This window comes from Thunnus maccoyii, chromosome 7, assembly GCF_910596095.1.
Source record: "Thunnus maccoyii chromosome 7, fThuMac1.1, whole genome shotgun sequence".
NCBI lineage: Eukaryota > Metazoa > Chordata > Actinopteri > Scombriformes > Scombridae > Thunnus > Thunnus maccoyii.
Genome location: NC_056539.1, coordinates 27,056,259 through 27,072,747, shown reverse-complemented (window position 1 = coordinate 27,072,747; position 16,489 = coordinate 27,056,259). Strand labels below are relative to the sequence as shown.

Genomic DNA, 16,489 nt, shown 5'->3' with positions numbered 1-16,489 from the left:
CTTAGATGTATTGCAGCAAAATCACATCTGATGCAAGGATGTAGTGAATAAAGACAAAAGTTTATCAGACAGTGTTGCAGCATTAGAAACAACAGAAACAGCTAGAGCTTAAAAAGAGATGATGTTGCTGTATCTCTGCTTCTCTTTGTGATCTACGGAACAAAGACAACTAAGATATTATTGTTGTCGAGTCCTGAAGAGAAAGCCAGCAGCTCTGATCGTCCTCTCTTTAAAGACCAAAGCGAATGCTAGTGCTGAAAAGTCTGAGCTGTATTCTTGTTTTTTAAGTCTTAAAAACCAAATGTTATAGCAAAAGTACAGCAGTAATTCACTCTGTTGAAACAATCAGTTGACCGGAAAGAAAAAAAAAAACAAAGTGAGACTGTTGATACTAAACCGGTGATGTTTCTACATCACTGATCATTTCTTTCACTGTTACTCAGAGCACAGACAGCGTAGGAGCCAACATGTCAATGCTGCATCACCGGTCATGAGAGGGGTAACAGGGTGTCAGTGCACCACAGATTCACCAGATCAAACCTACGTTTTTCAGCCCAATATCAGCTTTACCATCATTTCCCAAAACCTCTCCAAGTCCCTGAACTAAAGACAATGTTAAATCCATAAACAGTCGAGCAAGGTTGTTACCAGAGGCAAGATGTTAACAAGTAAATCAGTTCAGATCTCCCCCAACTCCCTCTCAGCTGTACTCACATGCTGCTGGCAGACAGGCAGGCTCAACGTCCGCGCGATATGATGCCGGTACGGTAGCTTTCAGATCAGTGTCTGTGTGTGTGTGTGGCAGTGGAGTTTGCTGTTTAGTGTCCCTGGATGTGAATGAAAGGAAAAAAAAAAACACAGAGAGAGCAGATGTGTGTTTGTGTGTGTGTGTGAAAGAGAGAAAAAGATGAGTACTGATGGAGAGGATCTAACGCCAGTTCCACGTTGGATCCAGCATGTGAGCGAACTGGAGTGGAAAGATGTGAACGTGTGTGTGTGTGTGTGTGTGTGTATGTAAGTGTGTGTAGGTATGCAGTAGTGTGTGGCACAGAGAGAATATGTGTGTAAAATCAGTCCAGTGCTGCTCAGCTGCCACAGAAACAACAGATGCTAACGCTCTCCCTCTACTACACTCCTCTTTTTTCTCTATCTCTCGTTCGCTGGTGCGTTCGGTTGCTCCTCCCCCTCTTTGACAGCAGCTCGCTGTAGGGCGGAGACACACACACACACACACACACACACACACACACACACACACATGCAAATACACATGCAAACAGACACACACACTGTTTCCTCAGGTCACTCATGCAGGAAGCTGAGTTGATGCCAGGCTCTCCTGCCCTACTTTGGCCCAGGGAATTGGCCTACACACACACACACACACACACACACACACACACACACACACACGCACACACACATGCTCACGTGCGCGGTAAAGCTTGACCAGGCATTTTGAATATTGATTTTTGGGAAGCTTAATTAACAGCTCAATACGTGGTTTTTACATCGATTTTCCAAAAAAATGTGTCTGTTTGATATGGAAATAGTAAAAAAAGAAGCTAAAATCTTCCTTCATAAGTATAAGGAATTAAACTCTTCCTGCTCTGCATGATTTATATTTGTCGGCATTTCCAGCTGTCTCTCCTGTTTCTGTCTCAATTTTTTTCAGACTAACTTTCTTCAGCCTGATATCTGGTTCTCTCCTGTCCTGGCTTTCACATGTAATAAAACCTTTTTATGCAAAAATGTGACTAATTAAAATGTTGTGTTTGTGTGCAAACCAGCAGGTTGTCTCACAAGCTTCTATAATTACATCAAAAAACACACACACACACACTTTTATCTCAGTCTCTTTCTCTGGGTGTGAAACTCCACAGTGCCATCACATACATCAAGATCATCAGATATGAAGTTTCACATTATCAGCATCTAACTGTCGCTGTCAACACACATCACCTCAAAGCAGCATTATCATATTATGAGCAAGAGAGAGAGAGAGAGAGAGAGAGAGAGGGGGGGGGGGGGGGGGGGGGGGGGGGGAGAAAACAAGACATAATGGAGACAGAGAGACAGAAATGGGAGAAGAAAGGAAGAGGAGTGGAAACGGAGAAGAAGATAGGGGGGAGGGGTGGTGACAAAGACTAATGGCTGTGGGGCTCATATTCCCTTCTTCTCTCCTTCCTTCATTTACCTCTCCTCTCCTCTCCTCTCCTCTCCTCTCCTCTCCTCTCCTCTCCTCTCCTCTCCTCTCCCTAGAGGAGCATTGTTCATCCATTCAGCAGCCAGCAGAGACCTTTTCTGCATTGTGCAGCTTCAGTGTGCAACCCAACAGAAATTCATTGGAGAAGGGGCAGTTCTCATCTTTAGGTTGTGTTCATTGCATCATTATTTCCCTTTCAGATCAAAATTTCTTACATTGAATTAGAGTCCTGTTTACACAAAGGACTACCTCCTTAGTGGGTACTGTAGATACTATCTCCTTATTTAGTTTCCTAATGGAAGGAGCATAGATTTTATCCTGAACCTGTGTCCTATCATATCGTATTTGCTGTAACATTTAGAATTTGTATTGCTTATGTTACATTAAATCTACCCTGTGGAGTTTTTGACCAATTTCACTCTGTTCCACTGGTCAACAGTTGGTGTGGTAATGCACAAAGCAGCATAGTAATGTGTCAATAAAGGCAGAGAGGGGGCATCCTAGTGGCCTGATGGTTAATGCGCATACCACATAACCTTAACATCCATGCCATCCCAGCCAGGAGACCCAAGCTGCATGCCATACCCCTCTCTCCCTCCCCATGTTTCCTGTCTCTAAACTGTCTGTCAAATAAAGACAAAAAGATTGAAAAAATAATCTTTAAAAAAAAAATAAAATAAAAATAAAGGCAGAGAAGAAGACTGCAAGCTTGCACATGTGGATGTGAACAATGCACAATTTAAAATATTCCAGAAAAATTGTTTTGTTTTGTGAGGAAGGACAAGCATTCAACACATTTGTAAAGTCTCAAGGATACACATAATCCATTTTGGTGAGTAACAGTAACTTTGACCACAAGAAAACTCCACAGGGATCCTTTGGTTCCGAGATTTTACTTGTATTTTTTCATTATTCCAGACTGAATCTCTTTACTTTTACTGCTGCAAAAAAAAATGATTTCTCTAAGGGGTAAAGTTTCATTATCTACACTTCCTAGTCATTATGTGTGCTATACTTAGTTTTTAATCATTTGGTGGATGTACATATCAGACTACAAGAGACTAGAGGTATTAAAAGAAGCATGCATTTACAGTTAAACCTAATTGTAAAAGGATGTCCCTCGCATAACTAATCAGTAAAACACAAGTATCCTTTGTATTTCACTTGATTCACTAGCAAGTCTGTTGTATAAGTGTACAAGAATTGATATGAGGCTCTGGCTCTAAAAATAGCTGTGCTAGAAGGAGCTCATCTATAATTGATACAATACAGTACAGTAATCTATATTGGTATTGATTAAATGATCAGATTGCAGAGGAAATGAAAGTACAGAAAAAGAGACCAGAAGAGTAAAAAAAAATAAAAGAAATAAATGTCTCATAATGTACTGAATTCAAGTTTAAATGTCAAAACTGAAAAAACGTGTTTCATCTCTGGTAGCTAATAAAAGCCTCAGCATGACAGTGACGAGGTGACGCACTGCGAGTCTCTAATCAGTCACCTTCCTGTTACAAGTGACGCCTCAAATCCCCTGCATCACACTTTGTGGGCGGTGAGTCAGACCATTACCACAATAACACTGGGGAGGACAGGAGAGGAGGAGCTGACAGGTGGAAAGGAAAGAGAGGGACCGAGAAGAGGAAGGAAAAGCAATAAAGTAAAGCAGGAGAAAAGAAAGAAAAGCAGGCTACTGTGGGTATTCGACAGATAATATTCCCACAACTTTGTGTGTGAAGGCACTGCGATAGAGTTGCTGTTAATCTTCTACTTAACCAGTGGTGCACGACACACACAAACACACACACAAAGTGTAATAAGCAGGCTAACAGAAGTGAAGATAATCCTCTCTGCATCACCTCAGTATTACTGCTGACAGAAACCGCCTCTTTGTGTGTCATGTCTAAGTGTATGTGTGTTTGTGTGTGTGTGTGGGTGTGGGTACAGTTTGTGTGTGACTGTGACAGTTGTGTGTAATCCCAGTGACTAATACTGCTGTCAACCTGCAGGCATTACTAGTCCCACATCAGGAAACTTTATGGCACAGGAGCAGATCTCACTGAAAGGTCAATACTGTTAAATATTAGACTTTTAACGCAGCCAGATATTTTATTTTGACCTGCGCAAACATACTGGGCACTTGAGAACTGGGAATTTAAGCATAAACATTTCCTCTACAAGGAGACCTGAACGGCATTGCTTTAAGATCCTCTGTTGGGTTACAGCAGATATTAACACCAGTCTTAAAACTTTTATTTTACAGTTCTTCTGCTTTTTATTCTCTGTCTTTTCTTAATCTCTATCCCTTTTACGATGTGTGCTTTTTATCATTCGATGCAGGGCCCAAAAATTACGGCATAGCCTGGAGGATCTGAGGCTCGCAGACTGAGTACATACTTTTAAATCTCTTCTAAAAACATACTTTTATAGATGTGCTTTTATGTGATGTCGTCTTTCATCGTCTTTTATAATTTAATACTCATGGTTTTAATTCCCCCACTGATCTCCATTTCTTTTTTCTTTACCTCATAACGTTGGCATCACTGTATTTTGTTTTAACACTTTAATTTAAAAATGAATTGATTATGCATATGTGCTTTTGCTGTGTGTTTAATTTATAGATGTGCAGATAATGTTAAGCACTTTGTACAAATAAAGATAGTATTATTACCTTCTTCATTTATATATATATTTTAATGTTGTATAAAAGTTTCCCTGTTTTATTTTATGCTTTTTATGTCCCGTCACTGTCATTATTATGATCACTACTATTCGAAGGTAAAGTCACAAAAAATGTGCTCTTTGCATTGTGGGTTTAGAGCCAGTGTGCTAAACTTTAGCTTGCATGTCTTCATTTTTCTTAATGTCTTAACACCATGTTTTCTGTGGCTTTGGTGGCTGCAAAAGAAAGAGGGATTTTCATAAACTGTGTTCTTTCACTGAGGCGAAATTTGAAAAATAACTTAACTTACAGTTTGAGGATTGGATCCATTTTCTCTACTCATACCTCCTTACCAAAGTGCTGCTCATACAGTAATCTGCTTCCAATGCACCACAATGAACTTCAAGTGAAGTTTAGTCAGCACCAAATAATCTTACGAAAAGCCAGCAGTTGGAGGTTTTTGGGAGAAAATCCAGTCAAACAGCCTTGTCTGGCCAAATGCATATGAATTTTGGGACAAACGCATTTTGGAACCACAGGTCTGATGTACAAAGTTGGCTTAAAATAGCCTAAAACGTGACGAGGGACATCTATAGTACTAATACAGCATGGAGACTTTTCACAGACAAACATACTCCATCTGCTGTACTTCATATAAACATAGATCTATATCTGCTGCATCAGCTTAAATCACACACACACACGCACACTGCTAGGAGTCCAGTTCTGTGGCGTGCTGCGCTGTGTTTGGCTGCAGCGGGTACTGTATTTAATATAAATAACAGGGGGAGATCTGCACACACTTTTTCCTCTCCTGGTGGAGGTCATTATGAGTTCTTCTCTTGTTGGCAGGAAGTGTGTATGTGAAACAGAGGGAGCACTGCTGGTCACTGCGGGATAACGGGACAAACACGGACCTCAGATGGACACACACACGCACGTAGTGCTGACCAAAGCCCAGCGTGGACAGAAGGTTTGATGTAGAGTTCATTCAGCAGTCAATAATGAAGTCTGTAGGAGAGTCACGACACTATCATGTGCTATCATGTGAGCAAAATCACAGTCATACACCTGCTTACATGAATATAGAGCAAAAACAACCTAGAACATTAAAACTAAGCTATGAGACAGCCTCACTGAAATCAGCTGGGTCATTGTGATTCCCAGTGAGTGTTGCCAATGTAAGAATTCCAATATAACACCTGCAACAAAGCAGAGACACATCACAGCCAGCTAAACCCGGACAAAGCAAAAGCAACAGACCTCAGAACCATTTTTATCTTTGGTTAGTATTGAGTAAAGAGAGAGGATAGAGATTAAAATATTTTTTTTAACTTTCAAAAGATGTACTACCTATGTGAGTCAAAGATATGTTGTGCTACCTGCTCTTATGTTTTACACTAACATGAACTGTGGAGCAGCAGTCAAGTTAGAAATGCATAAAACGCATCATTTTGAGGTCACAGCAGAGTTATGGAACCATAAAATAACCTGATTGCTAATGAAATCTGTTGTCCTTGAGTATCAAACAGGACTGAAGCAGATTCTTACCTGCTGGAGTCTGGGTCGAACATTGTGAAAGCAGTCTTCCCTCATAACTGGACGAGACCAAAGGCTACATCTGGCTAAAGCTGTCTATTGTTAGAGTTTTTAGCATTTTTAAACACATTGGAAAATAATTTCTATACTGTAACTGTTCTAAAGAGTACACTTAAGTGATCATTATTAAATACCAATGACAAATAATCATATTGTTTGTTCTGTCTATATGGATGCTATGGATTGCTATAAATATGTCTGTCCTTAAGAATCATGGGAGAAATTTGTGATTCTCATTTTGACCAGAATCTCAGAATTCATAGCCCCATGTTTCTCTACTAAGGCATAAAATGCCCACAAAAATACTTCAAAAATGAAACTTTTTAGTCCATTTCTACCCTGTTGATACATTATCTGGTCTGTTTCCAACAATCCTTCCATAACCAATAAAACGCTAAATACTATTTCCGGTGGAATTATTTTCGGAGCATACTTAACATATGGATCAACGATGGAAAAATAGATGCAGGAGTAGTTCTGTAAGTTATATATATATGGACTTTATGATTGCTTTGACATGTTTTGACACATTTTAATCCTCAAGGGTTACGTTTTTAGCAGAACATTCCTTTAAGGCCATAGTGCGCTGTCCATGGTGCTAATCCTACTTCATGTCCCTGAACAAACACAGGCAAACTATTATGAAATGCACAGACGTTCTCATTGGTATTTCTAACAAAAGAGTAAGAGTAACAAAAAGGCATGCTGAGTTTCCTCTTCTATTGTTCACTCCCAAGATCAAAGTGTATCACAACTTTTTATGACTTTTTAATGACTCTTAGATATCTGGGTGAGCCTTGAAACAACCAAACTGTATCCCAGTGATCAGTAGTAAGAGGAATGTTTCTGATCAGCCTCATAAGAAATATATATTTTATAGCTACAAAACAATATTTCATGTACTGTATGTGGAAATGATTATAGAAGGAATTCAGTGTCTATCAGTTGCCTGCTACCAGAGCTACATCATCATTTTCGTTGCTGTGTTTGATTTTGGCTTTAACTCAATCATATTTGTGTGATCTAAGCACCTTGAATTTGATATTTTTCTTCTTCTTCTACAGTGTCGATTCAGCCTCCGCACCATCACGTAGAGAAAAGAAAACCTTCATTTAGGATCTTCACTTTCTTCTGATATTAGAATTCATAATCCATACATCATGGTTTTCAACATGATGTATGGATTAAATCCTCCTGCTACTTCCATAGGCTTCCAAGAAATTTGCATACTGCGGCTGCTGGGGAGCTTCATTATGTCCTGCAAGTGCTTTTCCACAACTTAATGTATTTTGCTCCCCTCCATATGAGTTGGGTTAACATCTATTTGCCCGGCATAATATTTGATCCCATATCTAGGCTGGGTCTTTCCCCCATATGCTTTTACTTAAAGCCTAATTAACGTAGGTCATTCCTTGGTGGTATTCTGACTCAAGCTCCTTCACTGTTTTCCTCCAAATATACTAGCTTTCCCCACTTCAACTAAAATAAAAGTGCACTAGTGTTTTGGTGACAGCTCCCTATTTTCCCAAACTCTCCACCTGTGCATTTTTTTTTTAGCTGCCTCCAAATTCAAAATCAACTGTATTAGTCATAGAATATCTGTCGTCTTATCCTGCACTCCAAACCTTCTTATATCATAGTCATCAAGTACATAACTATAGAAATCATATGCCAACAGTTTCCTCAGTGTCAGCATTTCTCCATTTTGTTAGAGACTCAGCAATCTTGATGCCTTTAAACAGAAGTTTCTGCCAACTAATATTTGTCCCCCTTAGCAGTCTGACCTCCTTAACGTCTCTCCGCTGGTCTTCAGCACTAAACTCTATCTTGACTGGATAATAACTGAACGTTGGTGGGTCAACGGCCATGTTATAGAATCATAGCAGTGTTGGATTCACCCTTACATACTTAGGTAATGTCAGATGGCTTACATATATGGTGCATATTTGCAAGACTACACTAGCTGGAGCTGAAAATTAATTAAATCAAATCAGAATTCATCAAGGGTTGCAATTTTATTTTTATGTTACGGGTTAGATTTCATTTCTTCTTTATGAGGACATGTGATACTGTATATCATGCACTGTTCTAGCCCATAACCACACTGCTCTAGACCACCTCTCTGACTGAATAATACATGACTGATACCATAAAAGAGACACACAACCCACAAATACATTACACACACAACCTCCTGCAGTAAACACATTTCTACAGCAAATGAGGGGCCAGGGGACCTGATATTGTTTAACTGTGCGCACGACTGTGTGCAGGTGTGTGTGTGTGTGCCAGTGTATGTGTTACACTCAGGTCCCCTACCACAACAGCATCCCATTAGTTGAGCCCATCAGCAGTTATAACTTGGTTTCCTAGGTTACGGCCTTCTCAGTCACTCCCAGTAGACAAACATCCAGGACATTGCTTGTTGGGAACCTCACTCTGTCTCTCAGTGTGTGTGTGTTTCTGTTTGTGTGTGTGTGTGTAGTGAATGTCAGAAACTTCTGTACAAAAAAGCATAAATAAATGTGTGTTTCCACTAACTACTTCTAGCATAGTGAACTACAATATCACGTGATAAAAAGAGTACAAATACCTATAAAATTATTTTAAAAAACAACAAAAAAAAACTTGGTTCATCATGAATCCACCTAAATTGCATGTTTGTTGGTTTTAATATTATTATTTCTCTGCCAACGAATACTGCATTTTGAATACTGTATGTCATTTTATAAATTTTGGGGCTTTCTTACAGAGCAGAGAACTGTAACTGTAGGCGGCAGCAATACACTCACACGATGTCCACAGTACATTGCCAAAATTAGAACAAGAAGAGGGAGAAGAAGCAGAGGCAGATCTACAACATCACTGTGTATTCCACAACATGTATCTCACTTTCTCTTAATCGATACACCAACTTTTCTACCTAGCCGAGAAGAAAAACCTGAGATACTGCAAATGTCTACTGATTACATTCAGATTTTCTTCTACATTAATCCGTACATAAAAACAGGTAGATGGAAATGCATTGCGTCTATCTGCAGTACTCACCCTCTGGTCTGTACTGCGCTACTATGGTCACGGTCTGTCCTGCGTTCTTCAGAGCTGCAGCTGCCTGCTCGTGTGTTGCACTGGACAGGTCCACACCGTTCACCTGCACACACAGACACACACATTTACACACAATAGTAGAGCCCATGCCTTGGATCAATAATAATAAATGTACAGTGAGATGAGCACGCCATTAAGAACACTATACATCTTACTGGATCGATAACTCACAGGTGACCAGTCATATGTGTGTGCATGTGAAGGCTTGTTTTATGCTTAAAACCATTTGATGTCAGTACTTGCATACAATGAATACATAATTTGCTATGAAACACAGTCACAGTCACTCAGCAGGGGCTGCCATTTCACCTTAATGGAACAGAAAATACAGCTGTAACACACACATCCCATGTCAGCCATTAATGGTGACTATCTGCTGTTGAACTCCAATGGTGGTAATGTGCAAAGGAAATGATGCCAGTTAAGTGAAAGTTAACTTTAAATTCAGATTGCTGCAGACACTGTGAATGAATGTGAGAAGCATCTGATCAAATTATAAATCAGCTTCAGTAAAACATTTACAGTTCTAAACTAAAAATGCACAAAGTAGGATCTCTATAGGAAAATAAAATGACATGACGACTTCCTTGATAAACTGATAACCATAATATACAGTGATAACAGTCAGATTAAAGTCATTAATAACATTAATGGAGACAGTAGTTGTTAAACTCAAGGCCCGCAGGCCGAATCTGGCCCAGCATCTCATTTTATGTGGCCTGGAAGAGCTTGCAAATGTATGTATGTGCATAAATGTGTGGGTATACAGTAAGTCATCTCAGGTGTTCAGGAATTACCAGCTCTAATCTGAATTTGATTTTGCATCTAAAATCTGTTTATATCATACATATTTAATAGGCAGACTCTGGTTTGGATCTGGACCAGTAACATTTTAATCCAGTCTGGGAACGAAATTTAACTACAACCTGACCCGGACCGCTTTTGTCACCTCAGCTGTCATCATTCACCTGCCCCTAGGCGCCACAGTTAGCAAGGTGCCTGAGGAATGTAGGAGCTGATAAAATAAAATGTCTTATTCAAAACTAGCCGATACAAAAAAGAAAAAAAGAGGTTGACAGTGAAAAACATGACTGGGCTGAGAATACATGATCATTTTGCCTGAGGGAAGTATGAGACCATTGTGCTTGAATTGCACTATATATATATATGCAGAGGCAAGTAGATACATTTATATAGTCTTACATTTACAACCGACCCTTTGAGGGCAACTATAATGTTGATGTGGCCCAGGATGAAATTGAGTTTGACATCCCAGGTGTTATATATATATATCTGAATGTATTAGGTCTTAGATCATACCGAGAGGATGCGGTCTCCCTTGCGCAGTTCCCCACAGAGATCAGCTGGACCTCCTGCCAGAATGAAGGAGATGAAGATTCCTTCTCCATCCTCCCCTCCAACAATGTTGAAACCAAGACCTGTAGACCCTCGCTGAAGCACCACCCGCCTGGGTTCCCTGGTGAACACACACACACACACGCACAGTGTTAGAGTAAAAGGTGATAGATTGTATCCATCTTTTTAGCACAAATAAGTGCAAAACCTTCATGTTTGATCAATTTTGTAGACAACTTAATGATCAATCAGTCAGGACTCAGATAGTAACTGAGTCTAGCTGATGTCTAGTATTAAAACCTGGTAACCACAGTCTAAGAATCAGTGACTGGTGAGCAGTGATAGATGATAAGAGGATGCCAGGATGAGAAATTATATTATTATTATATATTTTAAACAACAACGAAATATTGAAAATGTATTAGAAGATACAGTAGTTTTGTATGTACTCTAATGCTTTATGATTGTATAAAATCATTATAAAACCCTGTAGTGTAGTGATAAATGATACATCTCAACGGGAGGAAAGGGAATTTGACATTAAGATATATCACCATGTTGACCAGCAGATGTCAGTGTTGTACTATCTTGTTTTGTTGCACTACGACAGTAAATCTGCCCACCCCAGACATATTTTTGTTTTTTTAAGCAAACACCTCAGCCTCAGTTTATACCTATTTATGGTTAAATTCTTTAATCAATCACCATAACTTAAATTTCTTTAGAAAGCCAAAGAAACAAAAACACACTCAGGAAAATCAAAGTCAGAACAGACAAGACATGCAAACACCTTTAGGACAGAACACAGGTTCTTCTTGCTATGAGGCAGCCACTGCACCATCATGCCACCCTAACTTGAAATGCTTGTGCACAAAAAATTCCAGAAATCCGGTTGTGAGAGTTAAATTCTTGTTAGTGAGTTATCAGGCTATTAAATACAGTACATGTATAAATAAACTAAGCAAATACATACACTGTACATATGTACATATGATCTCTATTTTGGGGAATATGTGTTTCAATTTCTTTACTGATTCATTATCCCTCATTAGCTTCTATGACTGGGATGGTACTGACCTTATTAATCTAATTCTGTATAAATCAGATGTTATAGATCCATGTTAAATACAGTTTCTATGTCAATGTCATAAAATTCTGTGTTTCTACTAACAGTGGCATTCATTTAGGTGGGCTGGTGACTCAGTTTTTGGTGCCACAACAGTACTTGGCCTAATGTTGCCTTTCAAAAAATGATCCCAATGAGTTCCATGCAGTTTGGTATACAGATATAAATTTGGGAAAAAGAAAACTGGCATCAGTTTTGGTAGATATTCTGTGTTAGAGAGAAAAAGTCAAATTGGTGCAGCCATCGTTCTGAAGCACAATTTAATAGGAGATCATATCTTTCACCTGAAATCACCTACTTAGCAAAAAAGCAGATGTGCACACTCAGTGAACATTTATTAAAACCCATAATCCTCTATTTGCATGACAAACTAATCAGAGAGCGAAAAAAAAAGAGATGAAAGAGAGAACGAGGGAGAAAAAACAGTCAGAGAAAAGAGAAGGGCAGACGTCAAAATGACCATTCTGCAGTCAGTCCGCAGCTTATCAGATTTATTATAATCAAAGCGCTCTGATTGGCCCAAAGGGTTATGACGGAATGAGTCATATTCTTGTAACCACGGTGACGCCAGTTGAGTGACGAGGGTTGTGATAGGCTGTAATCCCTCCATTAAAATGGATTAAAAACAGTAGAGCAGCACTGAGAGTGTATGTGTGCGTGTGTGTGTACATATGTGACCTGAGTTTACATGCCAGACAAAATTTGCACGGCCATCTGCCTTTTACTGCCAAACACGCACTCACACACACAAATACAGCAGCACAGTGAGCAGAGAAGGACAGAGGTCAGTCAGTGTATTTTGGTCTGTCTATTGGAAAGGCTAGCAGAGTACTGAAATGTCCTCAATATTGTAAACAAAGTGTTTGTGGTTTTTAAAAAAAAAACAAGTTATTGCAATAAAAGTGATGGAGATGAATACTGTATGTCAAACAAATTATGATGGTGAACAAAAATACTAAGCCTGTGTAATAATCTGTTTTTATTACATAACAATTGAGTGGCCTTTGACATTTTGAAGAGCATTTTTTGAGATGGTTTTTACTTCTGTCTTATGACACAGATACTCCTACATACACAACAATTTTGATAATCAATTTATTGTTTAAGCAATTTTTCAAGCAGAAATGGCAAAAATGCATGGGTTCCAGCTTCTTGAATCAAATATTTTCTGGTTTTCTTGTATTATATGATCTGAAACTGAATATCTTTGGGTTTTGGACTGTTGGCCAGACAGAACAAAACATCTGAAGACGTCACCTTGGACTCCAGGAACATGTGACATGTATTTCTGGTTCCACAGACAGGAAGGTTGGAGTTAGTATGGACTGAATGGATGGAGGCTTTAGTATCTCCTTGCATTACTGACATCTCGCGTCTAATGTGAATTCCCAGTAAAGTTTCTGCAAGCCTTAAACCTGCAGTGTGGAACTTTTACATATAAATGAACGTCCGTTACATTCAAGTCCTTGCCAAACAAGTTCACACAATGCTAATTAAGCCTAATCACTGTCAGATGAATCTTTCTGTATTTCACAGAATACCGGAGTTTTTAATCTGGTGTCGAGTTTGACATTCCCGTGCTGGCCGGATGAATACATATGGCCGAGCCGCCTGAATTCCAGTTAGCTCTGCTAACCTGAATGGGGATAAAATCATTTAATCGTGCAGCTCTTCTAGACTTTCCAGATGTTCCAGACCAAACGGATTAAATTCTGATAGTGAAACGAGTCATTCGTGGGGGTGGTGTGACGCTCAAAACAATTTTATCCACTGTTTTACAGCCGCGACAGTAGCGACGCGGTAGACTACGGTGGAGCCGATGACATAAGCACGTGTTGACAGTGTTTTTGTAATTACTCTCACTGCCAGAAGGGGGAGGCAAAAGTCCCACAGTCCCCAGCTTTAATTTCACCAAAAGCTCCACAAAAAGCTGCTATTTTGTGCGACTTTGAGTTATGGTTGGGTGGTCATTATATGATGCATTCAAATGTTGCAAAGAACTGGGAACATTCAAACATTTGAAAGAAAATTCATTATGCTGCCAAAATAGACTTTCTGAAAAAAAGGCTTCTCTAGTTTCAGTCACAGAAATAACTTTTTCAGACACTCATGCCTGATAAAAGACCCTGTGTGTGTGTGTGTGTGTGTGTGTGTGTGTGTAAGGTCTCACCTGGGGACATCCTCGTCTCCGGTCATGGCCCTGGGCAGAGGTGAGTATCTGGGTGTGGTCAATGGGGCGGGGCTTACAGACTGGCTGCCGCTCATGTAGGGGCTTATATGGTTGTCCTGGTGTGGGGAGTAGGCTGGAATAACACACACAATCATTTTCTCTTTTTATCAAACTGTCACACATACACATTATTTCACAGATGATTCCTGTACGCTCATGTACATTTATGAACGTACACTTTGAAACACTGTCCTACCGCAACTGCCTCTGATTACACAGAACGTTTCTACTCTGAAATGTATTTTCTGGTTGGTCGATTGTCACACAATAAATCACAGCTCATACTGTCAGTCAATCAATAACTGTTTATGCACCGTATATAATTTGTATATTGGATGAGATATGTGCTGTTTGGTAATGTGTTAGATTCAGAGCGGTGATAAATGACGTGTTGTTTTGATAATATGCTGATTTGGAGATGTGACAGGTGGCTGTAACCCAGTGGACCAAATTTATCCAGTCTGATTATCAGACCGTTATATAACAAAGTTTAAAACTGTCTGGGTGATGTGATCATTGTAGAATATCCTTAAAACATCGACATATAAAAAAAACACTAGAAGTATTTGCTTTTTATCAAAATGAACAATGCATGTGTTTAAGATATTGCTGCAACCTCCTCAAGTTCACAGCATCCTCTGTTCAATTAATTCATTCTTCTTCTGTTATATTAGGGTTATAAACAACCCTATACACAATAAAACGGACTTGACTTTCATGTTTATAGTGCCAACCCCTAGTAGATATTTGATGTCTAATGTGGAGCGATAAAATTTTATTGGTCTATCCCATGTGAACAAAAAGCAGTCCCCTGTAGTATCAAAGCTGTTGTGGAAATACTTGGCAAGGTCTTTCACTTCACTGACAGTAAAACCATGCCATTATGACAGAGTTTTCACAATAGGGGATATGTTGAAAATTCAAAATACACCTTTAAACTTCACTAATAGACTGATGACTTGCATCTGTATTTTTCTGACTGCATTTAGGGTAAGTGTTATGTCCTCTCCATCACCACTGACAGCAACACAGTCATTTGAAATCAGAGCTAATTTCGAAAAAGCTACTGCACATGTTGCCTTGATTGCTTGCTTGTATTGATGGTGATCTGGGAATTCAAGCTTACTGTGGTGTTACAGTTCTAATAAGAGTCTCTGCTAAAAGCCTAATGGTGCATGTGAGCTTTCTTATAAACCCACCCTAAGCGTAACTCCACCAGCAGATTTGCTCCTTGCTGTTCTTTATAGTTAGACACCATCTGGCTCTAAAATGCTTCATCCTCTTGCACTGATGTGTGCTACATTCACCAGAGCACTGTTTCCCTGCAAGTTGTTTCTAATGTTGTGAAGAAAAAGCGAGAGCCTACACAGTCTGGATGATGCTGGATAGCGCAAACCCATGTTATGTAATGGACCATGACCGAGATCATATTGTTCTCTATGAGGAAAAAGTAAAAAAGTATTATACTAAGAGCTCTCTAGTGTGTAAAGTATGTACTCACAATTAGTAACGTCGGGTGGAGGGAAGTTGTCATTGATAAAAAGAGAAGTGTGTTTGGCCACACGCAGGTACACAACGTCAGGAGTTGACTTCAGGGCGGCCACTGCCTCCTCGTGTGTTACCTCCTCCAAACAGGAGGCATTCACCTAGACACACATGAAGACACATACTGTAATAAACACCAGATTAAATGTAGACAACATTAATGTCCTCTGTAAAACAACACCAGACTCCAGCACCAATCTTCGGTACAACAGACCATGTGGATGCTATCGTGGTTTTGTGGTTGTGTCCATTGTCTGTTCCTGTATCCTAAAATCTATTGTTGGAACATAATTTAATGGAAAAGAGGATGTGATCATGTTGTTTGTATCATTGAGCTGAATGAGCCTGTAGATGTGTTCAGTCACCTTTAACAGACTGGGATATAAAGCAGAAGAGGAGCCTCCTAATACATTTATATCCTTTTACACTGTCCTTCTCTAACACTCCTCGTTCCTTCTTAGTATATAATATACCCTGTAGGAGAAGGTACCATGTTAGAATCTAATAAAGGGGGTACTAGGGATGACAAGCCTTGGTTTTGCTCAGCTCTCAGTTTAAAATATAAATACTGACAAGTCATCCTAAATGTGGTATAATTACACTTCTGATTTTATTGAGGGCAATTCATGTCATATTCGGGGTTACTATGACAAAATATCA

At 39.4% G+C, this 16,489-nt stretch overlaps 1 protein-coding gene across 1 annotated transcript in view; it reads right to left on the bottom strand.

Moving 5' to 3' along the window:
- The window catches only part of LOC121900946 (disks large homolog 1-like), a 118,228-nt gene that overhangs the window by 27,611 nt on the left and 74,128 nt on the right, over window positions 1-16,489 (bottom strand). The window contains exons 12-15 of the mRNA XM_042417538.1: window positions 15,786-15,930; window positions 14,225-14,357; window positions 10,893-11,049; window positions 9,513-9,615 (exon numbers count right to left, since the gene is read on the bottom strand). Coding sequence (XP_042273472.1) covers window positions 9,513-9,615; window positions 10,893-11,049; window positions 14,225-14,357; window positions 15,786-15,930 — 538 coding nt within the window. The remainder of the gene's footprint in view (window positions 1-9,512; window positions 9,616-10,892; window positions 11,050-14,224; window positions 14,358-15,785; window positions 15,931-16,489) is intronic.